Source organism: Cyprinus carpio, chromosome B13 (genome assembly GCF_018340385.1).
Source record: "Cyprinus carpio isolate SPL01 chromosome B13, ASM1834038v1, whole genome shotgun sequence".
NCBI lineage: Eukaryota > Metazoa > Chordata > Actinopteri > Cypriniformes > Cyprinidae > Cyprinus > Cyprinus carpio.
Window position 1 is genome coordinate 25,012,101 of NC_056609.1, and position 20,732 is coordinate 25,032,832.

Genomic DNA, 20,732 nt, shown 5'->3' on the forward strand with positions numbered 1-20,732 from the left:
GAGGCATGGCAAAAGAGAATGATCAGTGTGTATCATTCATTCATTCGTTTTTTAATTTAATATTGAAAGTAGAAAAATGAGAGAGAAAAAGAAAATGGCTACATTTTCTGAGAAATCAGCTTAAATATTCATTTTTCGTTTAAGCCCCTTTCCTGTGACCCACGGGATTCCCGGAAAAATGTCAGCCTCTAGTGTATACTGTTTCCACAAAACTATTAGGCAGCAAAACTGTTTTCAATATTGATAATTAATAATAATTATGTTTCTTGAGCAGCAAATCAGCATATTAGAATGATTTCTGAAGGATTTCAGTTATATTAAACAAATCTTAAATATACTAACTTTAGTCTGGTATTATTAAAAAATCATATTATATTTAAAATCATTTTAATGTTTTGTAATGCATATTATTACATCTTAATGCTGCTGTTTATCATATTTCTGCATTACTCAGGTGAACATGGTTGATGCATTATATTATAAAAGTTGAATGTCAAGATGGTTGGCAATAAGAAAATATTTACTACATTAGCATTTGACTAGTTTGCTAGCTTTGTCTTTCTGAAATGAGAAATGCATGCACAATATTTAGTCTATTCGACTTCTGCATAACATACATTTCATTTGAAACATATTTAACATGCTATAGTTTTGTCTATGGCTTACTGTGCCAGGACAGGCTCATTGCTGTGCATAGTTTCCTGATGCATCAGATGACAAGGCTTTGGGTGGAGGAAACTGATATGCCCATGTGTGAGACATACGTCATCTGTGCTTATTATATAATCACAATCCGCCAGCCTGAGAGCAAACATTTGCCCCAATATAAGGATGTTTATGAATCAACAATCTAGCTCTTCTCTTTGTAGTTATTCGTTGTGTGTTTTGCTGCTGTATTAGAGATGTAATCCATGGCCTGGCTCATCCAGTTCCCAAACTGATCTCTTGGCCTGTTGTCATGAAGGGTTTCCCTGTGTGTCACTGGCAGTGTTTCTGATAGAAACATCACACAGTGTGCCTGTGAATCACTTGTTTAAAGCACTCAGTTGTTCTATGATTAGAAAGCTTTTAGTCACACACTGCAGTGGTTTCATTTAGCTGTAGTGCTGGATAAGTGCTCTGTGCCCTCTTAATATTCTGTTAACTGATTCTTGAGAGGAATAACAGGCAATGTATGTTCAAATATAAATCGTTATGTATTAAGGAATTGATTTAGATGAATCTCTGGTGCCAGTGAAATTTTTTCTTTCCAAAAAAATTATTGTTTTTTGTTAGCATTGATACATTAAACTGATGTGACAGTAAATACATTTATGAACAGTTACAAAAGATCTTAATTATAAAGAAATGTTGTTCCTTAGAACTTTTTACTTGTCAAAGATTCCTAAAAAAAATATTAAGCAGCACAACTGTTTTCAGCATTGATAAGAAATGTTTTTAAAGCACCAAATCAGCATATTAGAATTATTTCTTAAGGATCATGTGACACAAAAGACTGGAGTAATGATGCTGAAAATTTAGCTTTGCTTTCACAGAAATGTTACATTTTAAAATATACTAAATTAGAACATAAAATGTGATCATGACAGAATAAGCAGGATTAAAAAAATGAAACACCAAATTTAGATCAGGTGGTGTTTTCTGACCTTTATTTCATGTCAGGCTTTTGATTCTCTGCTCAAAAAAATAACAGTGCAAAATGCTTTTTGGTGTCAGTATATTTGAGATGATAGTGACTAAGGCTTCTGTCTGACACTGTGGATGATGGGAATAGTGAACCATTAGCAGTCAGTTTGGAAATTAAAGTAAAGACACATAAGTCAGTCATCAAACATCTGAAGTGAATGTATATCTGCCCAATGACCCAATACTTTTTAAATGATTTCAAATAGTAAAATGTACAAGAAAAATACAACTAAAAAGAGTCATAATATCCTATCAAGTGTTAGTAAATTACATGTACTCATTTTAAATGAACAAAATTAACAAATAAATAAGAAATTAAGATAACTTGCTGAAAACATTCCTTCACCGCTGTTGTATATCAGTAACAAGATTTTAATCCAGCAATATTGACTTTTAATGCAATAACTAAGGCAAATGTGCAATAAAGAATATGTTGATTCAAACAGACAGTTACAATAGTAACAATACAGTCAAACGTAAGTGATACAATCGCAGACTCACGAAGGCAAATTTCATGTATTTACCAAAAAACATCTTCACTTGACCTGGCTTCTGTACCTGCAATGCCTCCAGAGGTGGCTTGAGTTTATCCATGCCTCCATAACAAACATACAGAATTTTGTGATGTTTTTAAGCCACAGAAGAAACCAAGGCAGAGCAACAATGTGAGAGAAACAGAGGCGTGTGGAATGGAAACACGTTCATCCATCCCTGAGGGTCTGATGGGTCTCACGTATTTTTGAGCTCCGTCGTTTGGTGAAGGCAGAGATCACCCCTGAACGCTGATCCAGTCAGCTTTGACTTCTTAACTTGTGACACTGCCTGATCTGAAAGCCACAGTTAGGGGTGCTCTCACTGAGGTCAGTTTGTCATACAGAGAGGCCGCGGGCAGTGGATGCTGAGTTCTTGGCTCTCTGCACCACAGCCTGACACTTTTCACGTTTCAAAAGCTTGTTGTTCTCAAACACTCCCTCATTTCGCGGAGCACCATGGGAACCATCTGGAAATGTCAGCAACCCTATAGAAAAAAGAACATATTTATTCATGTTACAAATCTTCACAAATCCTGAGCCCAAAGCCACATATATGAACAATAATTAAAATAAAAATACTTTTTATTATCCACCTTTTTTTTATAACATATAAAAATGTGCAATTTAAATGTGTGAGGCTACCAGTTATTTTAGCTCTACAAAAACAGCTGTCATGCTGCTTTATATTGCAAACTTATTTCTTATCATGAATGCGCTGGTTTGTAGCGCAAATAGTTTTACCATTTGTTATTCTTCTAGTTATCTACGTACAGTGGTCTCACACATTCACAGAAAATCTCTTACTTCCACATTTCAAAATAAGGTGGATATGCGAGAGCAATTCTAATTCTGACTGTATTTTTACATGCACAATTTTTCATCAGTCGGAATTAGTAAATGTTTTTGCCTTGATGACATCTTAAAAGAAAGCTAACATATGTCATAAAAGACTTTTTTTTTTTTTTTGGCTTTTTTTTTGTTTTTATTTAGTATTTATAGGCATCGCTAGGCCATTGTTAGGGGGGCTATAGCATACTTTATAAAACAATCATTTTGCCATTTTCATTTGAAAATGTAACTTTCAATGTAATACATATCCTCCTGAGACCGAACTGTGGAATTTTTGTCTCTGTAGTGGACATTATAGGCCTATTTTAGAAAATTTCTCTCACATGTCACAGTTTAAGGTCTGGATGTCCTGTACAGAGCACATTCAGGGCTTTTCAGAGATACTAAATGTTTTGAAGTTTCTCCATGATCACTCCCTCTGCTTGGTCTTTAAATATGGCTGACAAAATTTAGTGATAAAATTGTACATCGTTATGGAGATATGATCATATTTTGTAATTATCATTTAAATGTTATGGGGTTTCAAATCAAAATATGACTTTCTGTTATGAAACAGGATATTGATTTTATACAAGTCCACTGTAGAGGACATCAGGACTAAAAGCATGTTTATTATGCATTTTGGGAGACACAACTGATGATTAAGAAATAAATTATATATCAGTATTCTTATGAAATATTAGATATTATTATGAAAATCTGGTCAATTTTTACTCCCATTATTACACTTCTTTTTATTCACCATGCTGTCCCAACAGCACATTAATATGCAAATTAGGTACAGTGTATAGATAACATTGTGTTTAATGAGAAAACCAGTTTATGAAAATTTTACACACATATTGCATAAAGTAAAATGGTATATAAAATCATTATCTTTTATAACATAGTTGAAAATCATCCTTATACAAAAGTATGGTATAAAGAATCCTGAAACTCAAAAAAACTAAAAAAAAAAAAAATCCCATTGTTTTTGCCTTTTCATGTCTATTCATGTCATTTTATTTTTTAGAGTCCTGGTGTCCTCTGCAGAGGACATAGCATAACATATGAATAAATATCATTTTTCAAAAATGTTATTTTTCCATTTTACTTATGCTCTAAACCATTGATCCTCAAATCTGGCCCACGAGATCCACTTTCCTGCAGAGTTTAGGAAATAAATTCTGCAGCGCATTGGCCCTCCAGGGCAAGATTTGAGGAACGCTGCTCTAAACAATGACATGAAAACATACTAAATTCATTAAATTTTTTTTTTTGGTTCTCAGGAGGATATTCCAATGCATGTGGCATAAAGGTTTGCATACTTGAGCTAAGGAAAGAGGGTTGTACTAGAAATGCAAACAGTAAAATTTTGTTTGTACAGTAAACGTGAGAGAGAGAAAGATCATGAAGACTTGTATTTGGCTTATTCAGTATTCAAATGTTATAGGCTATGCAATACAGTCGAATACTGCAATAAGTTTAGTATACCACCACTATTATTCAAACATATTTTATATATATAAAAAATACCTTAATTGGGGATGAGCCCCCCTAAAATGAAAATCCTAGAATCGCCCCTGTTAGTCACCAACAAGTTTCTAAAACGTGAGATGTAAATAAACATATGCAAGTCTGCAAGATGTAAAATGTATGTAAACTTACAATTCGTGGCACTATGCATGTACGTTTGGTATTTTTGAATCTAATTTAGAAAATATTCAGATTCAAGCATTTGCATGCTTATGTTTTTTCTGCTTATCGGTTTATTCCAGGTCTGCACCAGCCTTTTCAATCTGATCAAAATTTAATTCGGATAGAGCTCAATCAGGTGTGCGTTTCCTAAAGAATTCTTTTTTTTTTTCCATTGCTTTATTTTTGGCGCTTTTGAATTTTTATTATGATAGGAGACATTAGAGGAGACAGGAACCTAAATGAGAGAGAGAGACGGGGACGGGATTGGGAAAGGTCCTCGAGCTGGGATTCAAATGGCACGATATGTCACCATGCTGCCCACAAGGGCAGTCCCTTCAGTCCATTATTCAGATTATAAACACATCATTTGGGTGCATGTAAACGAAGCTATTGTCAAATTAAGGTGGAACATTTACCATATCCTTCTACACGGCCACTTTTGAATTCTCCTTCAAATTTCATCCCGTCAAACCTGCTGAAGATTCCGACCCCTTGGAATTTTCCCTGGGCGAATTCACCCTCGTACCTGTTGATCAGAAAGAGTGTTGTTTACCCCGTAAATAGGCTCACAGTGTCACTGCCAGCATGTTCATCTCTGTTTAAGTAGGTAAGTATTTTGAATCTGACTCTCACATGCTCACTCACCTGGATCCATCGGGAAAGATTAACACCCCTGATCCGTGAAACAGGCCATTCTCAAAATGACCTCTATAACAGGTGCCATCAGCAAACTTCAGCTCGCCTTTACCGTGCCTCCGACCTGCACAGCAAACACACTACTTCTTAAATGAACTCTGATTTGCCGTCCCTCTGGTGTGTTAATGGATGTCTCTGATAATGAGTACTATAATTAGAATGACATTCCTACTTGAGATCACACCTCCATTTATTACATAACTAATTTGGATTATAAAGCAGTGCTCTACCACCACCTCAAGCCATGCTGACTACAATTCCCACGGTAATCAGAAAAACACAAGTCTTGTGAACATGTTTAAGCATGTTAATATATGTAGTGGGACTGGGGCTAGTTGTCACACTTTTATCTCTAGTAGTGAATATTTCTCAGGCTAGGGTAAATTAAAGAACACATATACCTTAAAGTTTTGGCTAAAAAATAATAATAATAGCCGAAAGCGTTGTCACAGTACATGAGGGTAAGTTATCACAACACAAACCTGCCATTAAACAGTCTATTGCAGGCTTTTCATTTAACATTTAATCAATAAAATATGTATTCGATCAATCATTACACCTAAAACAAAAAATAAAACATATATAAACATAAAATTAAATAAAAAATATAGATTAATATAAGAGAACATTTCCTCTGACAGATATAAACCTTTCATAAGGTTTCAACATTTTCAGATATACAGGACAAGTGAAAACAATTATGCTGATATTTTCTGTAGCAATCATAGTGTCAAAATACATTATCCAAATTATAAAACAGATCATTTCTATAATTTTAAATCAGTTCTATTGGTAGATAGAATATATAGATATTCAGTAGACAGAATTGTTTTTGTATCTGACAGTGCTGAATATCCAAAACAATTCCAAAATATATAATACAAAAAAAAATATATATATATATATATATATATATATATTTTGCAAAATATATAATACAAAAAAAAATATATATATATATATGAATAAAAGTAAAGCATGTAAAACACATTTATGAAAATGTATCAAAAAAGTCCTGAGAATTCAAATCAGTGTTAAATTCTCCGGTATATTCTTCTCCGCTGGAATAAGTGAAGGAGCCCCTGGTTAATGTCATACCTCCAGCAAGCTACAGACAAAACAAATAAATATTAGGGTGGCAGAATTAACATAACAGAATCAAATTATTATAAACAGAGGCAAATCAAACCTATTTCATATATTCATGTATAGTATTATAAAATACTGAATAGGACATCACCAATGCCCACACACAAACCTTACTGTGTGCTGTATAGTGCTCAGTCTAATATAGTGGGACCCACGGTAACGTAGTTGACTTTTACCCAACCCTGTATAATTAATAGGGTAACGGGTCATTAACACTGAACCAACCCGTTAAAACATTTACGGACTGAAAGAAAGCAGCGGCAGCGGTGACGTCATCCCGCCTCTTATTCACAGCCCGTGTAAAGCCGTATGGACGCTATTTCACGGCAGCAGATGAACGTATCATTTACCTGTGATGTTTCTGTGCAGTCTCAAGAGCATGAAAACCTTTCGCTTTGTCCAGCGGATCCGCAGAGGCAGAATCGGGTTCTTTGCTCGCCGGTGTTACGGTTCCTCTCGCTGAATCTCTCTCTACCCTGAAGATCTCGCGTTGTTTTGCTGCGTGCTTCTCTCAGCGGTGGATGTGTACTGAGCGCTGATTGGCTGATCAGTGACTACATACAAAGGTCTTCTCTAGGAATGTGTGACACGGACTCGTAGTGCTGTTGTTTACTAAGGAATGTGTGTCCGACCATATTTATAAAGACTTTGCCTTATTGTGGAAGAATGTTATTTTTTGCTTTTATAAAAGTCAAAGTAAAGAAAAAACGTACTTCATTATAAACTTATTAATTCTTTTGGCAAAATTTCACATTCATAAATGTAAATTCAGCTCTAAAAAAACTTGTTTTGTACTTTTTATCCATGAAGTTGAACATTACATTAATCTGATTTCTGGCTCAAACAACAAAAAGGCTATTAAAACTATCAACATATGGTCCTCTTTCTCTTTGTAATGACCTGTAAGCTTCCCCTGGCAATTTTGTTTTATTTTCTGTTTACCTCTTTGTTTTTGTATGTTTTGTATATTTTGGCTAATCACATGGGATTTGAACCTTTATTTGCAATAAAAAAAGGAAAGTATGTCCATTACTACTACTCATACATTAGTGCTCAACCTCTTTTTTTTTAATTAAATAACCATCCAGAATGCCCTAGCAACCGCTTAGTAACAACCACCCACAAAGCCGACACGATGACAAGCATTGTGAAAGTTATTTAGGCCTAGCCTATATTTTAGGACCAGTGTTTTGTATAAATGTAACGTTACAGCTGACAGCAAGAAATATAAGGTAATTTTGAGAATAGATTTGATAAACTTAAATATGCCCAAAAGCCATTTAAACTATATTTAACTCGGTTCAAATTAAGTTTCAAATTTCCTGAGAGTTATTTGTTTTGTTTATTTGAGAGGAATATTTTGAGGTTTATACTGTAGGCCTATAAACACGCATTGCCGTCAGACATTTATATTTAATGGCTTTAGCTCGTTTAATTTAGTATTCTGTAAACAGTGTTTTCTGGGTTGGTAAGACATTCATTTATTAGTTTAGCAAACCATTTAAGTGAGAAATTGCCCTGGATGTCCAATTTGTTAACAAGAGACACCTCCAATAGATTAATTACAATTACAGTAGCTACCCTATGCTTTTTGGCATTTTAATTTAATCATTATTTGGCCTATTCATTAACCTTTTTTTTATTAATGAGGTCTTAACAGATAATTTATTATTTGTCTGAGGAACTTCCTCACAATATAGTCTTGCAGACTACAAGATGCTATTGAAAATGTCCACCTTTATTGCCATAAAATTAATTTAGCACACTACAGTATATAGAAATCTACCTTGGCAGGGCATGTGTTCAGACTATATGGGGTAAGTTGTCACAGTTGGAATATCTGCTGTTTAGTGACACAGATTCAAGACAGACACCTTTTAGTAAAATAAGAAATGCTATGCACCGTATACTTTAAGATATACAGCAGTCTTCTACAATATATATGCATTTTCAACAACTATGAGACACAAAATAATTCATGAGACAGGAAGAGATAAAAAAGTAACCAGCCAAAATGATTACTGATTTGGCCAAGTTTAATTAAATTAATGACATTTATTTAAATTAAAGTTACAACATATTAAACACATACTGCCTCAAGCTGACATTTTTGGAAAATACCCTGAATGTTTATATATATATATATATATATATATATATATATATAGATAGATAGATAGATAGATAGATAGATAGATAGATAGATGCAGCTAACTTAATACTGTTTTGTGTAAATATATAATATTTGAGATGTATTTCTAATATCTTGGTTTAATTAAATATAACATTTTGGACATTTTATCAGAGTTCTATGTCATGATTATAGATTTCTTTCGATAGTGTTTATCCTAGAAATTTGTATTTAAAATGTCAAAATTTAGAAAATGGATTAGCATTACTTTGTGCTTTTTAGGCGTACATACAGCAAAAATATGAAAAGAACTGCATGAGGTAACATAAGGTCAAGATTGGGTCTGGAAATATTGTGTGTAATGTTTAATTTAATTAATGACATTTATTTAAATTAAAGTTACAACATATTAAAAACATACTGCCTCAAGCTGACATTTTTGGAAAATACCCTGTTTGGGGAACACAACAGTTTGATTGAAATCTACCCACAGTGTATAGGTGATTATACAGAAATGGAAAATGTAATGGCAGGACATTATCTCCGTTACTCAAAATACAGATAAAACACCTGTACAAATCAATACCGAAAATATAATATATAAAATAGAGTATTTATATATAATGTGTGTGTGTGTGTGTGTGTGTAATGTGTATATTAATGATCAGTTTTTATTTCAACTTTTACTTCTTACAGTTAGATCTATTCTGTCCCGGTGTCCTGAATAGTGATGTACTCTCTCTCTTTCCTCTCTCAGGTCTTTAAACTTGACCGGTGTCATTACATCCTCCAGAGATTTGAACGCATATGCCCTGACAGCTGATCTCTTCATAAAACACAGCACCACAGGGAGCCATTTATGACCGTCGCTATAAACACCAATAGGTTGGTAATGAGAAATGTCGATAAAAATCTCACCCTGGAGATCTATTACCGTTAATGTTAAAGATAAGTGGTTCTCACTTCCAAACAACGAGAATCCCATTTCTTAAATATGGTGCAATATGTCAAAAGCTGTCAAATATGAACAAATATGACCATGCATGGATTCATTTCCCAATTTATTTGTGTTTAGATGTGTATATTTCAAAGCAACCTTCTAAAATAAGAAATTATAGTTAAAACCATACTAATTGTAAGTTAATTGATTGTCTATAGAGGTTTTCACCCTTCATTGCTTCAACCTAAAGACCATTAACAAACACTCACACACTGTGATTGGGGTATAATTTGGTCTCTGATGATTGTCCTTCACTGGTAGTAAATCAGCATGGCAATAATGCCCCAGAGAAATGGGCTGTAGAGTCCATATGCCCCAGAGTCACAGGATGGGACCTGCAAGCATCACCACACATGAGTGCCCATCCAGCACAACATGAGGACTGACCACACTACAAGCACACATCATTGCAATAGTCTGCTCTCCTTGCAAGAAAAATCGCAAAGGTCAACTTCTAAAGAGGAAGGATGGTGGAACAGAGGTTGTTTGACGAGGGTCGTCTCTCTGACCGAGCCTAAATTGACCTATAATTCTCTGCAAGCCATAACATATGAGGAAAGTTTGTCGTATGTGATCGGTTCGTCCAACATCAAGGTTAGAGAAGTCACGCTATCATGCTCCTGTTCTAAATCTCCAGTCCCCGAGTGGACGGAGGCTTTTATTTCATAAGCAATTGCATTATCCATGAATCTGTCTCTCTTTATGATAAAAAAAGTAATGACATAGTTTTTGCTGCAAATCAAAATGAGCTTTTATCTGTCAAGGCTGGAACCAATCATGTGCTTTATTTTACTTAAGTGTCAGTCATTTTTTCTAGCTTTATTTTTCAATAATTAGGTGGTATAGAAATTAGGATACCTGGTTTTCATAAATTGGTTGAGGTGATATTTTTACATCAGTGAATGTTTCTAATTGAATTTATATAGACTCTTTATATATATATATATATATATATATATATATATATATATATATATATATATATATATATATATATATATATATATATATATATACACTCATAAATGCAGCTAACTTTATACTGTTTTGTGTACATATAGGTACTATAAAAGATAAAATAGTTGTTGTTTTTTTAAACATGAAATATTTTATTATTAATTGGTGTATAATATTTGAGACGTATGTCTAATATCTTGGTTTAATTAAATATAACATTTTGGACATTTTATCCGAGTTCTATGTCATGATTATAGATTTCTTTCGATAGTGTTTATCCTAGAAATTTGTATTTAAAATGTCAAAATGTAGAAAACGGATTAGCATTATTTTGTGCTTTTTAGGCGTACATACAGCAAAAATATGAAAAGAACTGCATGAGGTACTGTAACATAAGGTCAAGATTGGGTCTGGAAATATTGTGTGTAATGTTAAGGTCTCTTCTGCAGTTTTGTTTTAAGATTATATTTTACAGTACCGAAACATGCACACGTACACACACTTTTTTCTCATGGCATAGCAGTAGACTTTCCTGGGGGAAAAAGAACAATTAGAGGAGAAATGAGGGCAGAATCACTGGGGGAAATGGCTAGTGAAGACTTTATTGATTAGTAAGGATTGCCTGATCCAGCGCTCAGTATAGCAATTATACTGGTGTCAATAGAGAGCAAAGCTATGAAAGACCTTCACCTCAGCCGTCTAGTGTCTAAACACTGCATATGATCATACATGTAGAGTACATCCATTCTCCATAAACTGCTGATGGGCATTTCATGACAATTGAAATGAAATTATTTTTAAGTACTGGAACAAAACATACAACAGAATTGATTAAAAGAAGGTAAAAAGAATGTTTATGTTTGTTTAATGTTTGAATCATTTATGTTTGGTTTCACTTATTTATCTATCAGGATCTTCTGGATGAAGACAGACTTGGATTAAACAGATTTTATAAATATTTGCATAAATATTGGTAAAAGGTAGGGATAGCTGTGAAATCTTATAAAAGAGATTCTGTCAGGATACAAGAAAATATTTAGTAAACCCTAATTTAACCCGGATAAAACACGTTGAGATAAAATCTTTTTTACAAGATTGACCTGGCCAAAAATAAATAAATCAATCAATCAATCAAACAAAAGAAAATGAATATATAATAATAAGTGTCACAGAAACAGAAATGTAAAAAATATGATTTATATATTATTTGTCAAATACATGGAGGGGGTTGGGGTAAAAAATCATAATTTTTTTTAAATCAAATTAAATGGTAAATTTGAGCTTTGAGCATTCTAGCGACCATTTCTACCTATTTTCAAAATGGAAAGGTTGTCTTTATTTCAACATAATTGCAGATAAGATTGTGGGACATGTTTTGTCCCATGTCTCAAGAATCATGCCAGTTTTAAGTTGCACACATTTTGCAAAGTTTTGGAAAAGCATCACCAACAGAACAATCTGAAGGTGAGGGAACCGTTGGATAATTTGGGTGTGTGTTGAAGGGACAAACACAATCTGTTTCCTCCACAAATAGAGATGAATTCAGTTCTGCCTCCTTCCACTCCATCAGCCATGCCTGACCAGTTCTACCCAGTGTCTCTCTCTTTGAACAGCCATAACCATTAATCCCAGACACCCTATTTATACTGCCTAATTGTGATGAGTATGAATTATCAATTATAGTGAGTACCTAATTGCCCTTCATAAAGTCAACCTCCCCCTGGCTTTAAAGAGGGATGTTTAAATAATGTTACTAATAGCTCTCTTCTTTATATGGAGAATATATCTTCATTTTTGAGCTCGCTGAGCGTGAGAGTCGCTCGTAATTTAAAGGGGCAATTGAGAAAAGGCGTGCAGGTGGTTCCAGGGGGACTCGTTAAGATTTAATGAATTATGATGCGACCTTCTGCGAACAATGAGCAATCAATGCAAGTGCTGAGTGACAGAACATCACATCGACTGCGGCCCATAACCTCAGACCGTGTGTACAGTAATTCTTTCTTTTACACTCTACATTAGCAGTGCACTAACCCGAGTGTCCATTCACAAAGACTCTGTGATTATGCTACAGTCCTAAAGGCATCCCGTCTCACTGTATAGCATCTGGGGTTGCACTTCTTAGCCAGTGAAGTCTGGCACCTCTGCATGCATTTAGTATCTTCATCTCTAAACGGCTGACACAAAACGTACATGTATGTGAGTTTCCAGTGTGACAGTTGCCAATAGAAATTTACACTGCTCACAGAGTCCTGTCATTTCTAATGACAGTGAAAGACCATAACAGAGATGGCAAAAGCCAGAAGTAAATTCAGGTTCTCAGATGAGATTTCCCTTCGTTCAATGTCACATAATTAGGGAGTTATGAAAATTGCATTGTTTGATGGCCTTTTTTTTTTTTCACTTTTTTAATGTAATTTCCATTAGTCTCAGTTTAACTGTGTGGCAGTGAATTCTATTATATTCTATTCTGTTTTTTAATTAATTAAAATTAAAATTTATATTATATTCTGTTCTTTAATTTTCTGTTGAGGGCCAGTGTCAAACCTTTTTTCCCCAATCATCATAAAATTCTGTTTGAAAATAAAATATATGTTAAATTCTATTCTGTTCTGTTCTGTTGAGGGCCAGTGTCGAACCGTCTTTTTCCAATCATCATAAAATTGTGTTTGAAAATAAAATATATATTAAATTATATTCAATTCTGTTCTGTTCTGTTTTCCAGTCATCACTATTGTGTTTTATTGACTTTTTTTAAATGATCTTTTTGTTTCCTTCACAAATAGTGACTGATTCCATTTAGCTTCTGTTAGGTTTAAAGGCATTTTAGTTGTTTCTATTCTAATCTATTCTATTCTATTCTATTCTATTCTATTCTATTTAGGACCAGTGTCAATTGTTTTTTCATTCACCACTTTTGTGGATTTTTTTTTTTGGACAAATGATAGTTTTTTATTTGTTTGTTTCTTTCACAAATAGAGTTTGTTTGTTTCTTTCACAAATTCCATTTAACTTCGGTTAAGTTTAAAGGTATTTTATTTCTTTTTATTTAAGGATTTTATTTAGAAAAAAGTACAAACTTAATTTTCCACCAGCCCCAGTTTTCGAAAATTTATTCTATTCTAATCTATTCTAATCTATTCTATTCTAGAAACTACAGTATTTGAAGCTTTATTTCATTGAACATATTATGGTCAGATTCTCTGAGGTTGTTTGTTTTGTCATTTACATGCTTTGGCTGTATAGTGATAGCTGTAATGTTAGCATGTATAAACTCTGTAGAGTGAACTGACCTTTACCTCGGAGAAAGAGTGTGTGTTTGTGAAAAGAGGGCCATTGTCCATGAATGTGTGACAGTGTCCCCTGGTCTAATTGCCCTTTTTTGCTATGATCGAGGCCCTTAACAAATCACCCAGCCACTTTCCACATCTGCTGCATGTCAGCATCTGCCAGATGCGCTCACCCGTCCCGGACGCTGCCAGCAAGCCTTCATTATGCCTGCTGCTGAACAGGTAGAACCGTTAGCACAATTACCAAACAATGCTGCTGACCTTGTGTTCTCCTAGATGTCCTGAAACATCACACTCATATAATGCCCAAAAGTTTTGGTATGATACTTTTCCAATGTTTTTGACACTTACATTGGATGAGCACAGCAATTTGATTCCAGTTCTTACATGTATTTCATAGGATTCAGATTGTTTGACAAGTATTGTGCAATTTATTTTTAGATTAATCTTTGGGGAAGTCGTGGCCTAATGGTTAGAGAGTCGGACTCCCAATCGAAGGGTTGTGAGTTCGAGTCTCGGGCCGGCAGGAATTGTGGGTGGGGGGAATTGAATGTACAGCGCTCTCTCCACACCTCAATACCACGACTGAGGTGCCCTTGAGCAAGGCACAGAAACCCCAACTGCTCCCCGGGCGCCGCAGCATAAATGGCTGCCCACTGCTCCGGGTGTGTGTTCACAGTGTGTGTGTGTTCACTGCTCTGTGTGTGTGCACTTCGGATGGGTTAAATGCAGAGCACAAATTCTGAGTATGGGTCACCATACTTGGCTGAATGTCACGTCACTTTCAATTCTGCAAATTCAGTTATTTGAGATGATAAATGATATTTGTCAACTAAATTTGTATTTTCTGAAGGAAATGGGCAGCAGCAGGAAGGTAGCAAGTTGTAGGATTTGGTTCTATGCCAACAACAGTCAGCAATCATAGTTGACTAGTGACAGTGTAAAGGCAGCTGTAAGTAGTATATTCAAAGATAATAAGATCACAATTCTGTATGCAAATTATTTATGGAGGAAGACCAATCGCATATCTTTATGAAGTTACAAAACTTTTTTTTTTTTGCTTTGTTTTTTTTTTAAAAAAATGTGTGTAGTGTGTTTTATATGTGTTTTGTGTTGTGTGATATATATTGTTGTTTGCCATAACATAAAGTTTGAGGAATATCAAAGCAGTGCTGCTTCACTGTAACAAGCATTGCTTTTCAGAGACCAGTTAAACTCTTTACACCCCCATAAGATTTTTAAAGTCTATTCTTCATTTAAAAAGGTTTAGTGCTCTGAAGTTGTAATCTTCAAAAGAGTGACATTTCAGCAGTTTCCCATTCTATTGTCCACTGCACTCTGGATAGGAATAAAGGGACAAAGTCAAACAAAGAGTAAACACCCATCCGTAAACAGAGCTCCACCACAAGATGCAACTACATGAATGATCCGACATTTAGCAGATATTCCTGGTGCTCTGATGAGTTTATGGGTCAGGAGGTTGGGTGCTGGAACAGTGGGGAGGTTTGTCTGTAAGTGTGCCCCTCTCCCCAGGCATTGCACCCTAAAATGTTCCTCTTGGCTCCAGCAGCTGTCTTGAAATTCTCCACCTTACCTCTTGTGTGTTCTTTATCGTCAGTCCCTGAGACTACGTTGTGCCCCCTGGGCCACACTTTTGTGCTCTGGTCCTGTATAAACAGATGTGCATAGTGTCAGGCCTGTAGAGAGGAAGTTGTAAACGTGAAGTCTTAAACTTGCAGGAAAGACTTCAGCCCCCATTCTTATGAAGCTCACTCAGTGCAAGCCGCTGGGTTTAGACATGCTAATGCAAGCAAACAGTCCCTGTTCGGACAGTGAGTGTCTGAAGTTTGACCAACAACAAAATATGCACTGCAGGCTGCTAGCAAACAAGTAGAAATACAATTGAATGGCAGTGCAGGGGAGGTTTAGTCACTCTGTGTCATAAAAGAGAGAAGAGGAATCAACATCTGTGATCTGAGAAGTGGACAAGGGTTTGATATAGTGTTTGTTTGTGTGTGTGTGGTATTCTGACAATGCACTTGTCTTTTTGATCTACAGCAAGTATTTGCTCACTTAAAGCCACTTAAAAATGGAAAATATCTTTAAAAATATTTTTTTATACATTTATTTATTTATTTTGGATTGGACTCCATTGACCTAATTTGAAAAAAAAAAAAAAAAAAACCTTGGATGATAGACTTTCCACTTTGTTTACGTTTATGTTAATTATCCATTTAAGTGTGGCCCATTTAAATATCTCAGGCTTTATATAGATGCCATTTTAAGTCTTGGGAATCAGTCAGTAGTTTTTTTGTTTTATTTTATTATATTGTATATATTGTATATATTTATGTATTTATTTATTTATGCATGTATGTATGTATTTTGGGGAATAGACTAACAGAAGTAAATCACTAGCTAGATAGTGAAACAGTAGTGCTTTGAAGGAGAGCTTCTCATTTATCAGTGCCAGACACACGTTTATTGATTCATCCCAAGCTTTGGCAGATTGATGCCACATAGTGAATGTGAAGATACTGGCTTAAGTTATTGACTATGAAATAAGCCAACACACTGTACTGACCCCAGATCATTTATTTGCCAGGAACAAATGTCTTTGATAGCAAAATTGGCTTTTTTTTAGGGGTGCAATGATAATATTTCTCATTTGTTACTAAAAAAAATATATATTTTTTTCTCAGGATTAATAAGGTTTGAAGAATAGAGATATTTTAATTACTATTATTTACTATCGTTTGAAACATAAATCACAATAAATCTTTGATAATACACTTTGGTATTATAGAGCTCACTGAAGAACCTTACACAGTTTAAAAATGATCTTGCAAGGGCTCTTTGCTAAACATACACTCTTAAAAATAAAAGTTCTTGAAAAGGTTCTTCAAGCGATGCCATACAAGAGCCATTTTTGGTTCCACAAAGAACCATTCGGTCAAAGGTTGTTTAAAGAACCATCTCTTTCTTATCTTTTTATAATCTGAAGAATCTTTCACCACAAAGAACCTTTTGTGTAACTGAGAGGTTCTTCAGATGTTACTGGTTCATTATTGAACCATTTAGACAAAAAGGTTCTTCTATGGCATCGTGAAGCACCTTTATTTTTAAGAGTGTACTGTGCAAAAGAACACTAAAGAGAGTATAGGTTAAGGATTAGATGCAACAGTTTCTTGGGTTATGCAACTTGTCAGCCTGGGAACTTGTCAGTATTGTATTGATTGAAATGAGCGCAGGTTTAGCTACCGAATGCTCTCAGCCAATCGAAAGAGATCCCGTTAAACGCTCGTGTGCACGAGTCTCCTCTAATGGACCTGTTAAAGAGCACAAGCACACCTTCATCACTGACATCTGACCGAAGCGCCTCAGATCCGACCAGAAGCTGCATCCACTTTCTGTGTCTGCTTTGTTAGAGAATACAGAAATAAGCTATCAGAAATAATACTGGAATTTGGAAAATGCTTGAATATCAGGAGTCCGGAGTGAAAACAACATCAGGTCATCGGATTTCCTTTTCGATTATTGACATATTGGATCCTAAAAAGTTCACAAGTAAAAAAACACATGCCGTGCCGGAGAAAGAACGGACATCATCTTCAGAAAACACCGAATTTGGAAGTTTGGAGGAAAGTCCTGAGCACGAAGGATCGCTTTCCATCTGCAAAAATATAGGTGAGGGAACATGATTAATAATAACCACACCAGTGCGCGAATTATTTCATTATTTTCAAGTAATTTCTGCAAGTATATTTGACTGCATTCAGGTTTATCTTGCATTTTAAATAAAACGCTAATATATTTCTGATATTTCTAGCTCTAATGTGACAAATAGTCCTGCTTGTGTTTGCGATGAGCGATTGAGCAGCTGTTACTATGGTTACCATCTATCGCGACTTCCATTCGCCAGCGCACGCTGTTAACTTGTAATCCAACTTTTGCGCTTGAAACATTGTTCTGAAACGTAGCATATAGGCTATTATATGTTAAAATAATACATGTTTTTGAGACCTCCACAACCTGTCTTTTGGGGTTACGCCTTTTAGAAATGTCATATCTAGATGCCACTATAGAATAAATAATAAATACAAAATTTTTATTTTGTAAAATATTCCTAGATGTGTTTGTATGTTTTCACATAGGCCTATATAGTAAAAATAATATGGTTAAATATAAGATTTTTCACTGTATATCTCCTCCAAACAGACCTTTTGTATCATATTGTGTCATTAGATTGTGAATTTGACCTTCCCCCTCATTTCCAAGACTGCGTTGTCTTTAAGCAGCCGCAGCTGAGTAAGTGATTGCCATTGGGACAGTCAGGGCAGATAATTGTTTAAATCGTCCCATTGAGGATGCCTGCGCTCACTTTGATCGATATCCCATTACTGGATGCTGCATATCTCCCTCCAGCAGCTTGCGGCTCCCAACTTCAAACCCCTGCCATGTCTGATCCCAAATATCGTTCGATTAAAACTTCCCTTTAAATAGATGACATTTATCGATCTGCCGACAAATATGAAACTCCATTAGCGCGTCATGGCTGGATGGCAGAGCTGGATTTAACTAGGGTTTCTTTCCGCAACATGACATTTGAGGCGATTTGTGATTTTGAAATTGTTGAGGGATTATGGCCCATTCCACGTCAGTCTTTTCTTGAAATCCACACGCAGGAACAACCTCCTCCTATTCCTGTACAGGACTGTTTTTTAGTGGCGCTCCTCAGTTTCATTCGTGACCTGTTAATTCTCGACATAGCTGCCAGTTACTTTTCTTCAGCTGACCACTGGATAAGATTTATTTTGATAGCAAATTTCTTATTTAATTGATTTATAATAATAATAATAATAATAATAATAATAATAATAATAATAATAATAATAATGATTATTATTATTACTACAGTGTAAGGCCTTATAGGTATTTATTTTATTATTTCCAATAGCTAACTGCATCAATTAACCTAAAATTTGTAGTCTATTAATTAAACATCTATATTGGTAGTTTGTATAGGCTAATTAATCCCCCTATAGTTAATTAATAAACTACATACTTGAATAATTTGTAATTCTGATTATTATTCATTCATAACAATTTAAATAATAAAATAGGCTAATGTGTTAATTATGGGTTACACTTACTTAATCCCTGTATTTTAACCGTACTGCATGCGTTGTAGAGCACCTCGGATGTAGGCCAGATTTACCAATAATTAATGCCAGTCAAAGCACCAGTAAGAACACCCTAGCAACACCCTGTTATCTAACTGTGTTTAAGGCCAGCATCCTTATAATTTCAAGCTTTTAAAGATAATTTTAACTTTCAGATAAGGCAAACAATTGTCAGAATGTGATAGTTGTGTTCTGTCCAATAAAACAAACAAACAAACAAATAAAGAACACTGTCGTCTTGTATTCTTCGGTTCATTCGTCAGAAATTAAATACAATTATTAAAAACTTTACCTGTCTGAAATAAACTTGACATATCGATATTTTTTTATTGACAGGTGATCGATCAACCGATGAACATCAAAGTTGCGTCAGGCTCCATCCTCCTGATCCAGATGTTGACTTGGACTCCTCAACCTCGCTCAGAAATTTAAGTTCGGGCTTTTCTCCTTCTGAAGAACCGGATGATGAAGATGAAGAGAGAATGACTCCAGCGCCGGATGATCTGTCGCGTCAGCGGCGGCGGCGCTCAGATCACAGCTGCGCGAAGCCGCGGCGCGCCAGAACCGCGTTCACATACGAACAGCTTGTGGCCCTGGAGAACAAATTCCGCGCTACGCGTTATTTATCCGTATGCGAGCGACTAAATCTCGCGCTCTCTCTGAGCCTGACTGAAACCCAAGTCAAGATTTGGTTCCAGAACCGAAGAACCAAGTGGAAAAAGCAAAACCCTGGAGCGGAGAGTTCCCTGCAACCCGGCACGAACATCAGCCCGACCTGTGGGTCCACATCTGCCCTCCACCCTCCATTCAGCACCGGGAACGTCATCTTTCACTCTGGCCCAGTGCACCTGGCATCTTCCGGTGGGCTTTTGCATCCGTTTTTGCCCGATGGTTTTCTCCAACCAGCATTCTTCCCCCCTCACTTATGAAGTCTGGAAGGAGGAATGATCAAAGACTACGTGTAAATGTGAATTTATAAAGTGGGATGGGATAAGTCTTGGCTTAATGTAATAATTAATTAGGCCTAAAATTAATTTATATGTAGCCTAACTGTTTTCAATGATAGCTGTGAGCAGAAATATAGTCTACCTTGGCACTCACTTTAAATCTTAAAGCTGAGATGTATATATATGTATCTTTCTTTTGAATATATTGGTCCTGCCAGCAGTTTGATACATTACTGTGCATAAATAGCATAAAATTCTTTAAATAACTTGAAATGAAAGACAGTGATGTTCATTACAATATGTAGAAACATGTTGATGAGGTCATCAATAATCAATAAAATCAGACTAAAGGTCATTTCTTTCTCTCTCTCTCTCTCTCTCTCTCTCTCTCTCTCTCTCTCTCTCTCTCTCTCTCTATATATATATATATATATATATATCAACAGTGTATCGATTTCTGTCTCTGTAATGGTCGATTTATTTTTTCTACACTAAAGAATCACAACCAAATAGCTTAACGTCTATTCTCTTCATAAACACTAGATGGCACCACATGAAAACTTGTAGAATAGTTGGAGACTTCATATAATGGTGACATTAAAATATTATAAAATATAACAACTAAATACCCCCCGGT

At 35.2% G+C, this 20,732-nt stretch overlaps 2 protein-coding genes across 2 annotated transcripts; one reads left to right on the forward strand and one right to left on the reverse strand.

The window, feature by feature from the left end:
• Positions 1–1,632: 1,632 nt before the first annotated feature.
• On the reverse strand, positions 1,633–5,631 carry morn4 (MORN repeat containing 4). Its single transcript, XM_042736131.1, has 4 exons — positions 5,626–5,631; positions 5,391–5,521; positions 5,162–5,271; positions 1,633–2,704 (listed from the first exon to the last, which is right to left on the reverse strand). The coding sequence occupies exons 1-4, from the start codon at positions 5,629–5,631 to the stop codon at positions 2,556–2,558; spliced, it is 396 nt and encodes a 131-aa protein (XP_042592065.1). The 3' UTR covers positions 1,633–2,555.
• Positions 5,632–17,121: 11,490 nt separating this feature from the next.
• Positions 17,122–20,432, forward strand: nkx1.2la (NK1 transcription factor related 2-like,a). Its single transcript, XM_019097390.2, has 2 exons — positions 17,122–17,652; positions 19,485–20,432. Exons 1-2 carry the CDS (start codon positions 17,439–17,441, stop codon positions 20,075–20,077), a joined length of 807 nt encoding a protein of 268 aa, XP_018952935.1. The 5' UTR covers positions 17,122–17,438; the 3' UTR covers positions 20,078–20,432.
• The last annotated feature ends 300 nt before the right edge of the window (positions 20,433–20,732 follow it).

Excerpts from the sequence above, each read along its gene's own strand:
- morn4 (XM_042736131.1), bottom strand. Across the intron at positions 5,272-5,390 it reads ATCTTTCCCGATGGATCCAG|GTACGAGGGTGAATTCGCCC; the intron begins GTGAGTGAGCAT and ends TCTGATCAACAG. Across the intron at positions 2,705-5,161 it reads TGGCCGTGTAGAAGGATATG|GGTTGCTGACATTTCCAGAT; the intron begins GTAAATGTTCCA and ends TTTTTTCTATAG.
- nkx1.2la (XM_019097390.2), top strand. The coding sequence starts at position 17,439 with ATGCTTGAATATCAGGAGTCCGGAGTGAAAACAACATCAGGTCATCGG. Across the intron at positions 17,653-19,484 it reads TTCCATCTGCAAAAATATAG|GTGATCGATCAACCGATGAA; the intron begins GTGAGGGAACAT and ends TTTTATTGACAG.